Here is a 20,081-nt window from a genome sequence, read left to right as displayed (position 1 = left end):
AGCTCTGATTTTAGTGTCTGTATGTCTGCCTTTATTCCAGCACCCCCTTGTGCTTCCTTGGATGTACAGTGCATGTGAAAGGCACCTAGAAGCTTTTGTACACTGGCATGATGTCTGACCCTTTGGAAGCATATGTACGATATGGTTTTATTCTACTGCTGTAGTGTTTTATTTGAACATCTATTATTATGATAGGATAATTACACAATTGTACTTTTCTTTGCAGGAGAAAAAGATTAATGGAAGTACAAAGACCTCCCATACCAGTGACAGTGAACCAGTTAATGTCAGAAAAAGCCCATCTACACCCAGGAAAAGGAAAGATGATGGGTAAGAAAGCATAGTTTTTTGTTTTACCTGCTGTTTTTGATCTGCACAACCAATACCTAATGTATTAGTGATGTGATCAAATAGCCACAATTCTCTGTAAGTATTTACTTCATTCTTAGATATTTTTGTATCGTATTTGCCTTACAGATATGAGGTATGGAGGTAATGTCAGAAACATTACTGTGGCTTGACACTGATGTGAAGACTGGTAGAGAAGGGTGAAGGCTGCCAGCCTAGCCAGATAGAATTTTGCAGATAATTCTGTCACTTGTAAATACGAATGTAAACTGCAGGCTTGTCGTCTGAAATGTATAGAAATACTTTTACATGTGGAACTGGAAATAAATGTGACAACAGTGCACTCTACTGACCAAAGTAAAGCATGTGGTGACCCTTTGAAATAGCAGTGGTGCCGAAAAGTCTAGATGAAGAAATTATTTCTATTGTTTTAACCAAGAGTTAAATTGCTAGATTTAAACATGCAAATGTATTTTTATTGCTCTGTTCCTGACCAGCTGCAAGATAACAAAAGGGAGATGCTAAGAATGTAAATGCAGTTAATGTGTAGCCTGGGAACACCAGGAAAGTGTAAAAAGTTGATGTAATGATTATCAGAACTGCAATAGCAATTTAAACAGAGAAAATCAGAAGGCATTAAGCATTTTTGTCTTTAACATCCAACTCAGCACTACTTTATGCTCTCTTTATGTAAGTAGTATGTTAGAACTGTGTTTTCTCCTAGAAGTAGCTAGGGATTAGAAAGATTAGACTAAGTGTCTTTCTGTTATGTCAGAACTGCACTACTGAATTATTTTAAGTATTTCTGTGTGATCTCTGAATTCTCGACTAGCACTGACTGTGTAGCAGAAACTATTGTCTTGTGGTTTTAATTATTTATTATTAAATATTTCAAAACCTTTTAACTTTGGCTGGTTTGTTTAGAGATAATTTAAGCTCTAGAGTACATTGCATATTTATAGTGATTACTGTACCATGTCACTCTAATAAGCCTTGACTATTTAGTCACAACTACCAATTGGATAATAATATTGCACAGTAATAATAGGACACCCTTTTAAGGGCCTTTGAGTAGCTGATAATTATTAGCTGGTTAGTGGCAGGGTACTACCATATAGTCTGGCTGGAGAACCTGTGCCAGCCTTCCCCAGAAATGTGGTTGTATAAACTCTTATCTCAAAGTGTGTGTGTGTGTCAGCTACTTGAGCAGGGACATGAAGCACTGGTTGGACAGAGAGGGTGCTGGAGATTTTAGCTTGCCCAGCTAGGCTGAGATCTGGACCCTCTAGCTGTGCCAATGAGGAGTCTTATTGGGGACCTGGAGAGCAAGGGAGTGACCAGCCCCAGACTGTCTGTGATCTCTGTGTGCTCTTAAGGGAAATTGCACTTTACTGTGTGTATTTGTTATCCTTTTCTCATATATGAGACGCCCTCTCTGGTGTTAGTGGTAAGGATTGAGGCTTCTTGATTGCTGGGCCACGGCATGGGCATCACAATTGAAATCAGAAATGCTCTATAATATTTAATTTGTGCACTGTCATTAGATATACAGTATATTGAGGCTTCCTTCCTTCCTTCTAAGGCCATATCCTTACTTTACCTGTAGTGTCTTGACAGAAAATTAGGCAAATGCCTTTAGGTAGATACTTTGCAAAGTGACCCTTTTTATTTATTTATTTATTGTTTTGAGATTTCCCTTTTTGGTTAAATAGTTAAACAAGAAACATCTTTATTTAATTATCACATAAGACACAGGCACGCATACATTTATATAAATGACAACAACCCATATTGACATAATTTTAATTGCAAACATTATACATCACATCAGTCTAGTCATTGTCAGTCAAACATTATATAGCTTCTTCAAATTCTGCCATAATTTAAACCTCATTCCTTGTCTGCATGTATTATTCCCACAGTTTCCATTTTTTCTATGTAATTTGCTCCTACCCTTTTCTAAAGATCCCATTTCCAGTTGTTTTGTCTCTGTTATTATAGTCACTGCTTCTAGTACACTTGGTTTAGACTTTCATTTTGATTTCCAAGTAATTGTTTTTTGCAGCCCCCATAATTACACTCAGTATTTCTGATAAAGTAGTCTGCAGGGAATTTGTAAACTCTGTAAAATCCTCACAAAATATGTTCCCAATTATCTCTTTCTTCCCTGTCACACCTCTAGCATTGCATATGATGGAAGAGGGCTTTAAAGTTCCAGTATGTCTTATGACAGTATATCAATATAAGCTTCACATAAAACATAAAAGTATTTGTTGCAGTAGTCAAGCCCCTCTGCAGCCCAGTGTTGTTGACTTGGCCCATGTCACCCCTTTCTCCCTGCCATACTGCTTTGCACTATAGCCACTAATACTCAGACCCCTCCCCAACAGTACATTTAAATCATTCATAAGCAAAACTCCTTCTTCCATTCATCCTTGTGATCTTTTTTCATATACTACAATCAGATTAATATTTATCTCTTATCTTTTTCTATGTAGTATCTGTCAGCCTTCTTATTTTTCTATACTGTTTACACACATCTGCCCTCAATCTCTGTACATCCATACACAATTAAATCAGTACTTTTTGCTTTACTACCCTTCCTTACCCATGCCTATTCTACACTGTCACAACTACATCTTCTATTGTTCCCAAATAAACTCTCCCATCCCTACTTCCCATATTAACTACATCCTTATGCTCTATCCTTTAAAACCCTCTATTTCTTAAATTTCAGAAATGTTTCACCTACAGTTTCTCATACTAGTACCTCTTCTGCTTGCAGACTTAACATCCTATCAACATCCATTACCCTCACAATTCCAACAAAACTCTGCATTGTGTCCTTCAAGCAAAATACTTCCAAACCCATTGCTCACTCACACCTTTTCTGTATCAGCACTCATATATCATACAAATACAGTTACCAAAGCAACAGAACAGCCTCTTACTCACAAATTGAGTATTAAACATAAAATCAAGGAACAATGTTTCCTGTACTATCATACCAACATAACTGCAGAACTTATCTTTGACATCCACCCAAACCCAGGCCCAACTCCGTATTACTACTCAGGTATCAGAGAGCATATCCCCATCAGCTCCTTTATCGCTACAACCTCAGCCAGGTACATACATACATATATATATATATATATATATATATATATATATATATATATATATATATATATATACATACATATATATATACATATATATATATAAATATATATACATACATATATATATATATATACATATATATACATATATATATATATATATATATATAAATATATATATATATATATACACACACACACACACATATTTATATACATGTAGTATAGATATAAAGGAACTTCAAAGAAAATGCCAACAGCAAGCAGATAAATATATAATCTCCTTTATTCTCCTTTATGGAAGTACATCAGCAGACCATGGTTTTTACCTAAAAGGTTTTTTCAAGGCAGAGTAACAAACAAATCAAACCACCTGAAAACCTGGCTGTTAAAAGTAACTTCCTGCGAGGCTCTAGTATTTAAATCAGATTACATGTGTACGGCACATCCCCAGCATACTGATACAGTTTGAACACACCACAGTTGATGAAATTATCATTAAATAAGCACAGATATCAGTAAATATATAAAAAAATTCCAGAACATAATATCTTTATTATAATATGAATATATAAACATTTATTGTCATCTGGTGGCCATTGTTAAAAAACATCACAATTACATATCAGTATTGTGCCTATATCAATTCATTCAAACCTGGAAATGCTATTGCCTCCAAATGAATAATCCATTTTATTCAATACAATTTAATCTCTGATATTTTTGTGTCTTGGGTAAGAATGTACTACTTATAATCCTATCCATACCTATAAATGTGAAAACACCCCATTATGCTTCTGTATGTGTTTAAACAAAGCACTCCTTTCCCTTTTGCATCTAATGTCACTTATACCTAATAAAATATGATAAATCCACATCACTGAAGCTTGTTCCCCCTACCCCAAAAGAAAAAACACACTGCACAGCCATATAAACCACCCAATCCATGCTACAAGTAATAAGATGCCTAATATCATATGTCCGAAAGGTGTTGACTGATGTAAAATATTTGGTATTACAAACCCTAATACATTATTTACAGTTTCCAGAAGGGAAACTACCATTAATACAGGCTTAGTTAAGCCGACTGTCCTTTTAAATTCTGAGAAAATCATGAAAAAAATGGGAGATTGTACGTCTTCTTCTATAGGTCATGTGGCAGTTATTTTCCACAATATTTCTATAAAAAGGATCACCAATTAAAACGTTCCAGTGTTTGATAACAATGTTCTTAATCTGAAAAATATTATTACCGTACCTAGTGACAAACCTTGCAGGTTTAGTTTGTTCATCCTTTTTACAATCCTGATATCTTAACAGAGCTGTATGGTTTGCATATTCACCTTATTCATTCCCACATGTAACAACTTAGAATCGTAATTTTTAACTTCAAACTGTTTGAAATAGCATCATGTTTTAGGTATTCATCCTTAATATTGCAAACACGTCTACACCTTAAAAATTGTGCATAAGGAATATTATCATACTGTATTCATTAATTATCTTATTATATCCATCCTCATTATTACAGAAACATCTATAGCTCAAAAATTGTACATAAGGGATATTATTTACTCCATGTTTGGGGTGACAGCTTGTAGCCATGAGAATGGAATTTCGGTGGGAAGGCATTCTACATACTGAAGTGGACACGGAGCCATTTGTCTATAAGCTTGGTAATTTGTACATCCAGAAACTGACTAACAAATTAATCCAGAGAGTAAGTAAAATATATGCCCATGTTATTACCATTTAAATATGAGACAGTGTGATATAAATCATGTACACTACCTTTGTACAAAACCTAGCAGTCAACAAGATAACATCTCCACAATTTCAAATAAGATAAATACACATTAGATGTTGAATTATATATATATCTAGCTATTGTAATTCAAGATAACCCATAAAAATATCTACATATATAGAAGCAGACATCACCTCATAACTGTATCCTTCATTTATAAATAACCATAAAAAAATAAACTTTAGTCAACACTAAATCAAGCAGTTGTAATACAAAATCTGAAAACTCTTGTGAGTATATGGAACTAGCACCCAAATAAAAGTTCACTGCTTGCAACCCCTCCTGCCAGCTTTCTCTAACCCAAAAATTCTACTTACCACCCTAAATCTAAATAGTCACAAGACAATCACAGTCATGGGTATATGCATACCCCCAGGTTGTTGTTGTTGTTGTGTCTTTCGGCTTTTCCCGGTTAGGGGTTGCCACAGCTGATCTCCGGTCCGCTCATGATTGGCGGTAGATTTTTACATGCTGGCTTGCCAGGCCTAACACACAACCTTCAACGAAGGAATGCCCATTCACGCATGTTGCCACACAGAAGACGCTCTAACTGAGAATCGAACAGGCAACGTCTAACTGTGAGGCGACAACGCTGCCGCAGCACCACTACCGCAATACCAACAATGCTAAAACACTGAAACACTGGAAAAAACCTTCATAAAACTATAATATTGGATGATGTTAATATAGACTGCCAAAGCATACAATTTGAAAATCCAGTTATGTACATCTGCAGAAGTTCACCCAATTTGTAACTAGCCCAACTAGACATAATAAAGTCACAGCCAGACAATCAACCCTTGATTCTTTCTTTACATTGCCCCAAATAAAATATCCTGTGGAACTCTGTCAGGCAGTCTAAAGTGATCATTTACCAATTTACACCATAAGGTATAAAGGCAACAGCCCCAAAACACATCATTATAGCCTGGAGAGAAAACATACTACTTTTCATGAACACACTTTTATTAATACACCTTGTCTCCTTAACTGGGAATCACTAAATACTCCCTCCATAGATTATGCAGTCTGAGTTCAATAAAGTCTTCCTAGGTGCTCTAATTGCATTACCCCCTTTAGAATAAAATGGAAGGTCTTGAAATAAATGAAACAGCACTTTACTAGCATATAGATAAATAAAGATACCCAACAAAGCAACTTATTACCAGTGATAAGAAAGCTTATTACTCACCCAATCAAACATTCTCACTAATAATTCAGACTGCTAAATTCAGGGCAAACTACAAAGCCAACATCAAACACACAGAAACAAAATTATCCCATTGCCAACCAATTAAATAACCACTTTATACTGACAATGCAGTCATTAAGCAAAGAGGTGATTAACAAGCTTGTGATGTAGCAATTCGGTCATATGTTCTCCTTCAGCATTTTTCCTTCTAACCATTTTCAACTGATACTGTCAAAAATACCTCAAAAAAATTAAAGCCCATTACAGCTGCCCTTGACAATCTGTCTGGCAAATACCTTAAACAGCACTTGCTACAAAAATGCTACCCTAGTTCAATATGCTGAAGACTCTAGTCTGCTCTGCCAAATCTCTCTGTAAACTCCTGGACCTTACATAACAATCCTTATTGACTGAAACATGGCTAAATAATTCATAACTATACTAAACCCTAAAAAACTAAATTACTGCGTTTTACTCCAAAGCACATTTCTAACAAATCAACAGTATTCAAAATCATCTCTGCCAATACCACCATGATAGAACAAATAAAGAACACAAATTTACTGAATGTCATCATAAATGATCAGTTGAAATTTAACCACCATGCATCACATGTAGCTAAAAAAAAAATCATCAAAAACTAGTTATGTTATGTAGCATGAAAATGTACCTCACTGAAATAGCCAGAAATTATATAGCTTATATTTTTGTCATTTCTTTTCTGTGCTGCCCCATTCTCCATTAAACTTTTAAGTTCAAAGGTAAATCTTAGGTTATCAGTCTGCAGACTATTACAAGTGTTCATAGGTTGGAACTAGGATATCGGCCGTAGGGCCTATACAAGCCTAGCCATAACAATTCCCTGGCTATTTCTTCCCACGCTATTTACTTCCCTGGACTCCTGTCTAGTGGGCCAACTGACGTGATCCCTAGGGTGAATTTCCTTTCTCCCATCCAGTCATTAAGGTTCATTTTGAAGAGGGCCAAAGAGGTGCTCTGCTTGACATGTATGGGCAGTCTATTCCAGAGTCTGGGGAGTCTCTGGGTCAGGAACCTATCCCTCCAGCATGTTTTGTTTATTGTGATGACAAGGTTTAGATCCCTGGAGCGTGTGGCTCTGAGGGATTGGGATTGGGATTTCTTTAAGTGTAGCATGTCCAACAGCTCTGGGTTTGACATGGCCTTGTATGTTAAGCAGAGATCGCCTCGGAGTAGACGATATGTGACAGAGTATAGCTGGAGTTTTTTAAGGCGGTCAGCATAAGGCATCTGCTTTAGGCCTGTGATTCTTTTAGTGAGGTATTTCTGCGGCCTTTGCAGTTGTTGCAGATGTCTTGAGAGGTACATACCAAATGGGGTGTTGTATTCTATAATGGGTCTAAAGAGGGATGAGTACAATGGGACAATGACCTCCTTTTTTCTGGATGAAAAGTGCTTAGTGATGAAGTGTGCCACATAGAAGGATTTCCTGACTGTTGTGGCGATGTGGTTATTGAAGGTGAGACCGCTGTCCACCTGTGTCCCTAAATCTCTTATCACACATTCGGTGTTTAGTGTACTGCCACCTATGTGGTATTTCATGGGTACATGTTTTTTCCAAAGGGGATAACTATACATTTCTTGGCATTGAGCTTGAGACCATGGCTCTGGCACTAAGCATCTGTTTCTGTAAGGCCCTTTTGCAGAGTATCAACATCATTTGGGGATTCAGTAATGACTCCCAGTTTGCAGTCATCTGCGAACTTTGCCAGCCAGAGTCCCTTAGTGTTGGCCTGTACTTCAGAGAAGTAGATGCCAAACAAGAGACATCCCAGGACTGAACCCTGAGGTACTCCACTTGCCACTTGTCTGGAGCTAGATTTGGAGTCAGCTACTTTTACAGTGTGGGTTCTGTCAGTAAGCCAGTTGGCATCCCATAGAGTGATGTAGGGATTAATGCCCAGCTTAGTAAGTTTATCTATAATTCCAGAGTGGGGGATGGTGCCAAAGGCCTTGGCAAGGTCCAGATAGGCTGTGTGGACTGCCTTTCCCTCATCCACAGCTCTGGAGACTGATTCGAAGAAGTCAGTCAGGTTCAGGAGACAAGATCGGCCCTTCACGAACACAAACTGGGTGGGGTCCTGTGTTTTAAGGTTGCCAATGTCTTTGTTTATATGTTCCATGATAATACGTTCCATGGCCTTGCAGATCAGGCTCATCAGACTGATGGGGCGGTAGTTCCCGAGATCCAAGGTGGATCCCCCTTGTGGAGTGGGATAACTGTAGCTGTGCACCACTCAATGGGCATGAAGTGCGGTCAACAACCAGAGGACAGAATCAAACTTTGTAGTCTGTCTTGGTAAGGTTAAGACCTTAACTGTTATGCCAGCCCTCCATTCCCAAGGTGGTGTTATTGAGCCAAGAAGACATCCAAGGCTGTTGGTCTAGAAGAAACATGGGTATGACAGACAGTACCCATCATTGCATGTAGAAATATATTTGCCATACAAAAACGTTCAACTAGTATCAAAATTATGACACCCCAGATGGGACTTGAACCAACAATCCCTGGCATAGAAGGGCAATTCCTTATCCTTTAGACCACTGGGACCTGGTAAAGGTTCATAAATAAATACTAGGCAATCACTCTGCAAAATATTTTAAATCTAGCAAATAAGCAGAGGTCAGAATCAAAACCTACATCTTGTATTTGTGAGGTAAAAACCATAATCAGAACACCAACCCTATATTTTCTCACAATTGTCCAAACTTGAGTGATGTTGTAATAAAATAGCCAAATATGCAGTACACTATAATAGAACACACCACTGCTTAGCCCTCAGGAAATTAAATTAGTTAGAACTATCATATCTCCCAGTTCTTTCTCAAATGGATCTGCTTTTGTATATCTCTAGGATAAACGCTGTTGTTAACTTCAGCATGCCATATCATAACACCATTTCTTTTTATTCAGAATGCTACATCCCACAACATGTACTCACCAATACCTGAATAATTTTACAATAATTTCTCAGATATACCTTACCCTCACCTACATACTTCAAATATAAACCTTAAAATAACTGCAAACATAATTATTTGTGAACCTGCTTTATACCCCACCTCTTCATTATAATCCCCCGAATTTACTAATCTTCTGTTCAGGGCTAGCTTAGTCCTACACAGAAGTGGCCGTTTAGGAGGAGGACTGCAGCACGCCATGCATATTAATGAGGTTCACTGCCTGAGCTCCTAATATTACACGGAGCGTGTAAGAGTGCAGGGGGCATGTCTGAGAGCAGAACTCTCAGAATATACACGCCCCCGCAATGAAGAACAGCAGAAAGGGCTAAGAAATGAGCGAGACTACTCATAGGTGTCTGCATATCCCCACCAACAGTCCCCCTCATGTACAACAGCAATTATATAGAAATAAAATGAACAAACCCCTTTTTTAAAAAAAAAAATCCGATTAAAGCTAACCGTAGATGCGCAGGTGTGCCCGTTACTTAGCTATGGTTAATGCATCTTAAATGGCTAAAGAGGATAACAAGGAAGATATATGCAAATGAAGCAGCATAGCAATAGTGTAGTGGTCAGAGCATTCACCTTACGAGCAGGCATTCCTGGTTCGAGTCCCACAGCAGCACATTACATTTTCCATGGCAAAGCACGTTATGACCAATATTTTTGTTGCATAACCCACTAAATAACATATGTATGAACTGGAGTACTGCAGTAAATGCACATGAGGTGTCAGCGTCATAATGAATAAAGCACTAGTAAGCAGGTATAAGCACGAATAAGCAGTAGTAAGCATATTTAAGCACTAGTAAATGAGTATAAGCTCGTTTGCATGAGGGTAAGCAATGCGCCCACAGGATAAGCAATTTTGAAGCTAACTCTCTGTAAGCATATGTAACCGGAGGTTAACATTGCTTAACCTCGCACAAACCCGCTTACAAATGCTCAAAAGGATCTTAATCACTCTGTATCCAATGGCCTTTGTTCTGCCCATCAACAAAATAAACAGCCTTGGAGGTCATGAACCCAGGAACCCTATACACTATAGTCACAGTAGTTAACCACCAAGCCATCACAGCAGTACAGAAGAATGAGGTATCAGCAAACAAGTCTTCACTATAGTAAAACCAAAATGAACCTGTGAAAGGAATCAGTATACAGACATATGTTCCATAACCCACTACATAACATAGATATGTGAACTGGACTACAGCAGTAAGCCCAGAAGTCAGGTGTAATTGTAATAGAGTGTTGAAGTCCCCAGTAAAACACAAGGACCCCATACAGTGTACGCACACATGAATCACAGATACCAGGCATATGTATAAGATGTAATGAATAATAAATCAATGCCAAAAAAGAAATATAATGCAAAGTCAAATTTAAGCAACGCTAAGCATTGCACAGGCCAGTGTAGGAGGTGTAAGCAATGTGTAGGCCAGCTAACTCGATGTGCACAGTGTTATATCCCTTTAAACAATACCAACCTTAGGTAAGCAGATTTGCCCATAGCTTAGCCTCTTCAAAACCAGCCAATCATGAAAAAGTGTGGGAAATTGGCCCTACTTAAACCCAAGAGGTAGGAATACATCTCATAACTGGTTGTAGCTTCCCTTGCAGGCACTATGTCAGGAAGGGGAGAGAGTGTGCGCTTTCGGGCGCAGCACTGGTGCATCCAGGAGTCCAGAGTCATGGCAGGACTCCTTGTCAAAGACCATGAACAGAGACTGCTGCAGGGCCAGTACCAGGTCTCCCAATATAAGGCAGATGCCTGGGACCATCTCGCCTGTGACCTCACCAGTGCCACTGGCATACCCCGAACTAGTGAGCAGGTATCACTATGCTGACCTGAAGCTGCATAAAGGGGACCTCTTGGACCAGTGGATCCAAGAGGCTAGAACGGCAGGGGATGTCCCAGCTGTGTATAAGTATCAGTCCACTACCTGTTTAATAATTGCCAGCTCATTTATATCATGGATATGTATGGCTAAATATTCCTCTTATGTCCTCCACAGCTGTAATGGAGCAGGCCAAAAACCAGGAGGCCCATGACAGTCGCCTGGAGAGGTTGCATTGTGAGGCAGGTTAGTAATACTCTTGCATGTACTGTCATAGGAAATAAATCTAAAAGTATTAGTAAATTAATTGCCTGTATAAAACCTGTATTGTTTAAGGCAAGTACTGCATACACCAAAGAATATGGCAGGAAAAGACTCATATAGTATGTACGTAAATAAAAGCGTAATAGCCTGACAATAAAGGTCTAACTGCTGGAATGCATGTGTATACTCTAGTATCATATGGTAAAGTAGATTTGCATTCATGTAATAGTACTGTTGTAATAAGCACTATTACCCACACCGTGCACCATAAATAGAATGTGTAGGGATGTCTGTATATGACTAGTGTAATCCCCAGAGGCCATTTAGTACAACTGAGAAACACATAGCTAGAAAACAGGGAAAAGGCAGACAACAAAACCAGAATAGCACATGCAACTGAGATGTGAACTGTTGTTTTTTTAGCACACACAGCCATGGTTCGAATCCTGCCAGTGGTAGTAGTCTGCATACAGAATTATACCCCACAACTGTACAGATATGTCCAGAATTTCCAGTAAAGTGGCCCTTATCTGTTGCCTGCCAACCTGTCCCCCTGGGAAATCAGTGGGATGATCCCAGACATATAGGCAGCAAACAGGAAATACAACTGATTGACACACATCTTATGAGAACAAAGCTGACACACCAGCAACTCCCCAAAACCTTATGAGACTAAGAAGCCATGTATATCCCATTTACACCCCCATCTTGTCAAGCAGTGGGTAGAGTGTGTACAGTAACAGAGTGAGATGTATGTGCATAATAGTAATGTGGAATCTGGTACTGTGTGTGGGAACATTCAGGTAGTGCTAACAAACGTTTCTCCCATACGTTTGCCAGATACCAACACTGTGCCCAGAAATACAAGAATGATACCCTGTTCTGGTACTGTTTACATTGGTATTGTATGACACTGTGAGTGATGTAGTTGCTCTGAATAATGAGATATTACTAATCACTGTCACCCACACTGTCCTACAAAATATAACTGTCTAGGAAATCTGTATAAGAGTGTTGTAATACAAGGTCAGAATGCAAAAGCACAGGAGAATTATAAGACAGAAAGCAGAAAGGAGATATACAGCAATATCTATATAGCACTCACATCTCTGATGGACAGTGTTTAAGTTGTAGCAGACACAGCCATGGTCTGAATCCTGGGAGTGGAAGTAGGCTGCATACAGAATCATACCCCACAACTGTAGAGATGAGGCCAGAATGTCCAGTATATGGGCTCGTATCTGCTGTATGTCCCCCCTGTCCCCCTGGTAAGTCTGTGGTATGATCCCAGATGTTTAGCCAGCAAACAGGGAATACAAGTGATTGCCCAACATCTATATGAACAAACCTGTCACTGTAGCAGCTGCCAAAACTGTTAGGAGAGTAATAAGCCAAGTATGTCCTGTCTATACCCCCATGTTGTCAGGCTGTGACCAGAGTGTGTACAGTCACAGAGTGAGATGTATGTGCATAATACTAATATATAATCTGTAACTTTGTGTGGCAACATTCAGGTAGTGCTAACAAACATTGCTCCCTCAGGTACGTCGGATATGAACACTGTGCTGAGAAATAAAAACCATTATACCCTGTATGGGTATTGTTTACTCTGGTATTGTAGGGAATTGTGAGTGTTGCAGTTTCTCTGAATAATAAAATATCACTGATCACTGTCACCCACACTATGCTACATAATATAACTGTGTAGGAAAGCATGTATATGTGTGTGTCAAGTCACTAAAGGTTGAAGAGGGCAATATTCTAGATATGTACCGGTACACTTGCATGTGGTCAACACATGGCCAGAGTCTGTGCAGATAGAGTTGTATAGCCATGTGCACAACATCAACCCAAAATCTGGGAGTATGTGTAGAAACAGTTAGTTAGTGTTAACATACATTCCCTCCACAGGTATACCAGGTAAGAGGTGTATACTGCAGGTAAAACCAGTTCATGTATAACAATGATGACAGCCATATCACTATCCAAACTAAGGCTATAGGGTAGTGTAGTAAGACTTGTAAGGTACAGATAATAGCACTGACTAGGAAAGTAATGTGGACTACAGGAATATACTAGTTGTTAATTGACATCACCCCCCCTACCATATCTCCAACAATAAACAACATACCCACCCCAACCGGTATGTAGTGACTCCAGTGTTCTAATAATGCCCTATTGTTTGATAAATATTTTACTTGTTCCCATGCATGTGCTATATTGAATTATTCCAACATTGGTGGCATGGTGCCATCAATGTACCTGTATGCTGTTCTAAATACCACTGTGGTCCCATATATGCAACTGTTCCATATCTGGTGTCTGGGTTAATGAGAATATCTATGCATACTGCTATAACTAACCCTGGAACATGTTGATTATTACTAACCCACATATGATGATAAACTCTAAACACTATAGCACGTTTGGGAAGGCCGGTCCCAGCGGACCCACCTCAGCTGGCCATGGCAATGGGCACCAGCATGTCTGGGGCCCAACCTGGGACCTCCCTGTCCGTTGGTCCTGCACCACCTTTGGGTGGAACCACCTCAGGGGATGGGGCTCACCCCCCTTGGGAGCGGGCACAGACAGGAACCTGTCACCCGTAGCCAGGTCCGTGTCATGGTGCGTCGCGAGCTCAACCAGCAGCTTGGTGATCTGCTACACCAGCTCGAGGCCTGCGTGTCACGACTAGGGGGTCAGGCTGGCCCTATGACTCAGCCCCCAACACAGCCACCTTCGGGGCTGTGAAGGTGCAGTGGTGACTGCCCATGGGTGGGGACCTCAGTCACACTGTTTCCACTAGGGGGCTCATGGGCTTCCGATTTCCCAACACCCGTCCCCATCAAGGTGTTTACCCACCACGTGTCACATACCGCCCCTGTATGTGTCTTGTTTGTCTTGTCTGTTAACCTAATCAACCGACCTCCCCAAATATACCTATCCCTCCCCAACATATCTCTCTCACCTGAAAAAAAAAAAGGGGCAATCTGTTCCCAAAAACAATTACGCCTCATACATAGCTGTCCATTTCGCACACGTGTCCGCTGGACACACATAATCAAGTCTAATTGGCATCACAGCTTATTATTGTTGTCTTCACCTTTCTCCCAGGGGTTTTAGTGTCCAAATCTACCTCCAAATTCAGTGTATATGCACAGCTGTTGCTGTAGAAGAAATAGGCAGCTATGGACCTTCCCCACACCTTTCCTGCACATCCCTAGCTATTTTCCCTACTGTCTTTTCCTCTTTATGCTCCTTTTTCTCCACTTTCCTATCAACCCTTTTTTCTTTTCTTTTAAAGAAATTAGTGTGGGGGTAAGCAGGAGTAAGCACTTTTAAGCAGTAGTAAGTGGGTTTAAGCCTGTTTGTGCAGGGGTAAGCAATGCTTATACAGATTAAGCAATTTAGAAGCTAATTGAGTATAAGGAACTGTAACCAAAAGTTAGCAGTGGTTACCTCCTTACAAACCCAGATATATATATTTATATCTATATAGGTATATACAGACATACATCTGTAGATAACAATGGGAACATAACAAATACATATATGTCTACATGCACCATTAATGGGGTTGAGAGGCCCCAATCAACATACGCCTTGTACAAATTGGTATACCCCCCCACAGCCAAAAACATCTGCCCTGCAATACACTACCAACTGTTGCAGATTCCATAACCAGGCCCTGACACGACATGGGCACAAGATGTTTACAGTACTCCATCCCACCTGTATGATGCCAGGCTGGTATCAGTAACATATCACGCAGTACAGTCTGGCTCCCATAGGGAATGTACAATGTGGAAGCTATCAACATCCCTAGGATACATATACACAGACACATATATGCAGATACAGATATACATATATATATATATATATATATATATATATATATATATATATATATATATATATATATATATATATATATATATATATATATATATATATATATATATATATATATATATATATACATATATATAGATATATATGTAACTACACATACACATGTAGAGATATGTATAGTAAGATACATATGTAGAAGGTGCACACAATATGGAACAGCCACTTTGCCTACAATTACCACCTTAACAACTGGACACTGTATGAGCCACCCATACAAATGACAATCGTTGCCTGCAACATATACTCACAGAGAGGTCAAAGGATATAACACCACACACAGGTTGGCATAAATGGGGAAACTTTATCTGTGTACTATTAAAGTTGTATATGCCATGTCACATAGCTGTTTAGACACTGACATCCATATAAACAGAGTAATGCAACTACAAAACAGTTATACTAATGCAGTAGGTTTACATATGATGCTGTCCAGGCTGAGGCCTTCAAGTAGTACAATATTAAAGACAGACTGGGCCACAGGATACCAAACAATCAACAGTAAGTAATGCAGATGTATAGTTCAGCAGCTGCTATCTACACTCTGTACACAATCCCCAGGAGGTAAAAAACTCAGTTGACGCAATGGGATGTAACTGTTACATAACAAGGCATAACTGGCACCATCACAAGCACAGTGACAGACAGAACAGTCTGTATGGCAGGAGGTGTTAGGCATGCATTTACCCAAGGTGGATTGTATGGTAATGTACATCCAGATACCTTAAGGCAGCATAGACATGGTGTGTGTGGGTGGTCACATCTGCTTTTATCATGTGTGCCACTGGCTACTGACAGACGTCCTAAGGACATCATAGGAAGTACCACTGCTAGCATGTAATGCTCCTATGAACTACAGCAGAGATATTGGCCAATATATGTGGACAGTCTGACACACTCTGGACAGTCCAGAGATATACACAGAACCCCTTAGTGCAAGACATGTGGACCAAGCCTGACACTGTGGATGTTAACAGCCATGTAGATGGGTATAACACGTAACTACTGGTACACATTTGCCCCCATAAGTTATGCATACACCCCTGTACATCCTGGCACATGATAACCGCTGGTACAGAGGTGCCATGGCCACATACTAGCCACTAGATATTGACATACATCTGTACAGCATCCCACTGCTCTGTCTGACATACACAACTGTTATGGTGGCCTGGCAGCAGTACATCTGGCAAGTATCTGGACATGACATCTCACTGGATAAGTACCCTAAGCTGCTAGGCATGTAACAATGCACTGTGCAGGCTACAGGCAGACTAGCTTAACACTGGCCTACACTTCCTATGGGGGAATGCACATGTACCAACATGTATAGCAGGCTCTACAGGCATGTCACAGCACAGAGTATGATACACCTGTGAGAAAGTGCATAACCGCAACCAATGTGAACACAGCCACATATGGTAATATTACAGTATATGGACTGACTATCTGTGCAACCCCATCCTCATATGTACCACTCACACACTAACCCTACATATACTGGGCTGCTCCACAGAGTTGTCCGAAGCCTCTCTGTGGTATGGGACATGTGAGTGTATGGCCCTACAAATGTGTAAGCCAATAGAGTTACATACAGTGGAGCAGCATGTAACATCAGATTGAACAGGACCACGAACAGTGACATCTACCACAGTCTGTACACAGGCTAAAGTACATATGAACAATACACACAGTGTTGACAATCACCATGAGTACACAGACCTCAGTACTGTACACACAACCACAGAATGTCCAGGTTATGTCATAAATTGTATGAGTACACAGACCTCAGTACTGTACACACAACCACAGAATGTCCAGGTTATGTCATAAATTGTAACCCCTACTACATATCTCACTGGCTTGTTATCAGATATGATGACACTAATTATGGTGTACAGCACTTATGCACCTCTTACTGCATGACATATATACAAAGGTTGACAGAGTTGCGGCTGGAGGCACATACACAGGGCTAATATTGACATGTTGCTGTGATACCCTCATACATTTACTGTTGTAACAGGGTTTGTGGCAACATATGTCCTATGAGGGATATGAAGTCAGTAACTCTCATGGCTGTCACCATCTACAGACTGCAATCCTCACACTACCTTCTGCAGTTCACAGACAGGTGCTCTGTGGGTAACACATGTAACAAAAGGCACCACACACTACCCAGTCTGCAGAAGACCCTACAGATGGGGGTTTCCTCATAAACATAGCACTGACATGGTAGCTATTAAAACATGTAGGACAGCCATATCCACACACACTCTGTTAAACCAACATTACTCCAAATGCACTATAGCAGCACTTACAGTCTGTAGTCATGTCAGGCACATCCCCCTCCTGTGTGTTGCCCTGTTTCCACAGTGTATGTTGTTAGAGGTAGATCCCCAATCCATCTGAGATGCTGTTTGCTAAACAACGGATCAAGTTCCTGCTCACAGTGAATGTAAAGGCCCAACACCAACATAATGTTCCTAGATAGGAGTGTGTTTCCATGCAATTGGCAATGGGAATGTTACCACAGCTGTTCCACATGGAATCAGCTAGAGGAGGGCTGCAATAAGTGCAGAGGCCATCAGCTGATCATGAACAACACTTAAAATACACATGTTGCTGCCTAAGCACAGCAGGTGTAAGTCTTTACATCCACCAGAGAAGGAGTGAGAGAGACAGACAGAGGCAAAGAAGAGTTAGGGAGGGGTGGGAGAGTAGAACATAAGCATGTTTGTGTCACACACCTACCAGTAGAGGGTATCAAACCCCTGATGACTATGTAGTGCTATCACATGTCTATGCAGTTATTGGATGCACCACATAGGTTACATGTTGAGGAGCCCTCAAAACGTATATGTGATGGTGAGTAACACTGGCAACAGGGATATGGTAGCTATATGGTAGGTGTAGTATACGTGCCTGTCAGCATGAACAGGTGCCAGTGTCAACACAGCCACACTCTCACAGGGACGCACACACATTGACACACTTGGTAGGGCCAGGAATACAAATCATCACTAGTGAGATTGCCACATCACATTACTGTGCAGGTATCACATGCACCACAGGGGTCATATGGAGGATATATGGGCAAAGGGTATGTGGAGGTGTCTGACATCAGACAGCATGCTTCAGTATGCCAATGGGGGTTGTAGTGAGTGTGAATGTGGTCATACGCATCAAACAACACACACACACACACACACACACACACACACACACACACACACACACACACACACATGGTGTCAGTACTGACATGCATGGGTGCATTGCTGCATGGGTGTGTCGTGGTCGACTGTGCCAGATGGCTATACAAAGCTAGGTGATGGATATACCTTGGCATCAGGCCACATGACAATGGTCTTCATTGTGGCTCAGGGGTGTAGTGTCGGGATCTGACCACACAGGTGGGTATTGTATTCATTATCCAGTCACCTGAGTGACTATTGCATGTGGCCAATGCTGTGCATTGCTTGCCATGTATTTGTTCCTTAGTCCATGACATGGATGGTGTTTGGGATGTGCTCACCTTCCACATGCATGTACAGTGACATGTGAAACTGGACCTGGGGTGTCTGGCCCATGTTGTGTATACAGATTATCATCAGATGTGCCAGTCCTGGCCTCATGTGGCGGGAACTATTAATGGACGGCAGGTTGACCCAGCACCTACATTGATAGCATGATACCAGTATTCCCTGGTATTAGTGGCATCTGTCCATACAGGGCGTGTTGTCAGGCATGGTATGTCCTTTGTGGGTCACATTTGATGGCACCACAGGTATTGCAGGTGTCCAGTGGGGAACATGGGGAAGGTGTACATGCCTATTGGACTGATGGTCAGGGTGCATGCCCACTGTAGGCCACTGCAGTCACACCATGGGCAGTATGCAGGGTACTGCCAACATACCGGCTGTTGCCTAGGCATGTGTGTGCGTGTATGAGACATGGGTTGAGAGTGTTATTTGGGTAATACTAGGGTCATTCACTTTGTTCGCCTGGCCTTGACGTCAAATGTAGGGGTATGGATATGCACCCCAGCCTCTTGGCTATTTCACATCTGTTATCCCTGTACGGTGGATATTGTGATATAGGTTCCCTATTAGATGATCAAAGACCCATTCTTTTGAATGCGTCTTGATCAAACTTGAAAGTAAGAAATGGCAAAATACCGAAACGGCATATAAGCAAATTCTTTCTCTGGGAAAGAAATCTCTTGTCCGCCTTCAGTATTTTGCCATTTTTGTCACTGTAGTGTGATTTCAGAGTTGGGATATTTAAGTAGGGGGTTGTGGGGGGTAATGTTTTAAAGTTTTTTTTTCTTTTTTGGTACAGCGATTTTTTTCACTGGGAAAAAAATCGCTGTTCTGAGTGTTCAGGATTGTAAGGTTTCGCTTACGTGGGGTCGATAAATCAGTGTTTGCTTTTCTAAGCATTCATTGATTTAATATAGACTCGTGATATATACTAGGGCCACCATATAAGAAATTTGCAAAACCCACTCTCCATTGACTCCAGTTGTTACACACTCACAACCACCTCCCCACAGGATACGAATTACAAACACAGACACACACACACAC

At 40.5% G+C, this 20,081-nt stretch overlaps 1 protein-coding gene across 1 annotated transcript in view; it reads left to right on the top strand.

The window, feature by feature from the left end:
- Positions 1–20,081, top strand: part of LOC122799665 — a 1,990,791-nt gene that overhangs the window by 490,029 nt on the left and 1,480,681 nt on the right. Inside the window, exon 10 of the mRNA XM_044068913.1 lies at positions 227–330. Coding sequence (XP_043924848.1) covers positions 227–330 — 104 coding nt within the window. The remainder of the gene's footprint in view (positions 1–226; positions 331–20,081) is intronic.

Source organism: Protopterus annectens, chromosome 1.part0 (genome assembly GCF_019279795.1).
Source record: "Protopterus annectens isolate FY-2018-M chromosome 1.part0, PAN1.0, whole genome shotgun sequence".
Classification (NCBI taxonomy): domain Eukaryota; kingdom Metazoa; phylum Chordata; order Ceratodontiformes; family Protopteridae; genus Protopterus; species Protopterus annectens.
The sequence above is the reverse complement of the archived record's forward strand: the minus strand, read 5'-3'. Positions and strand labels throughout refer to the sequence as shown.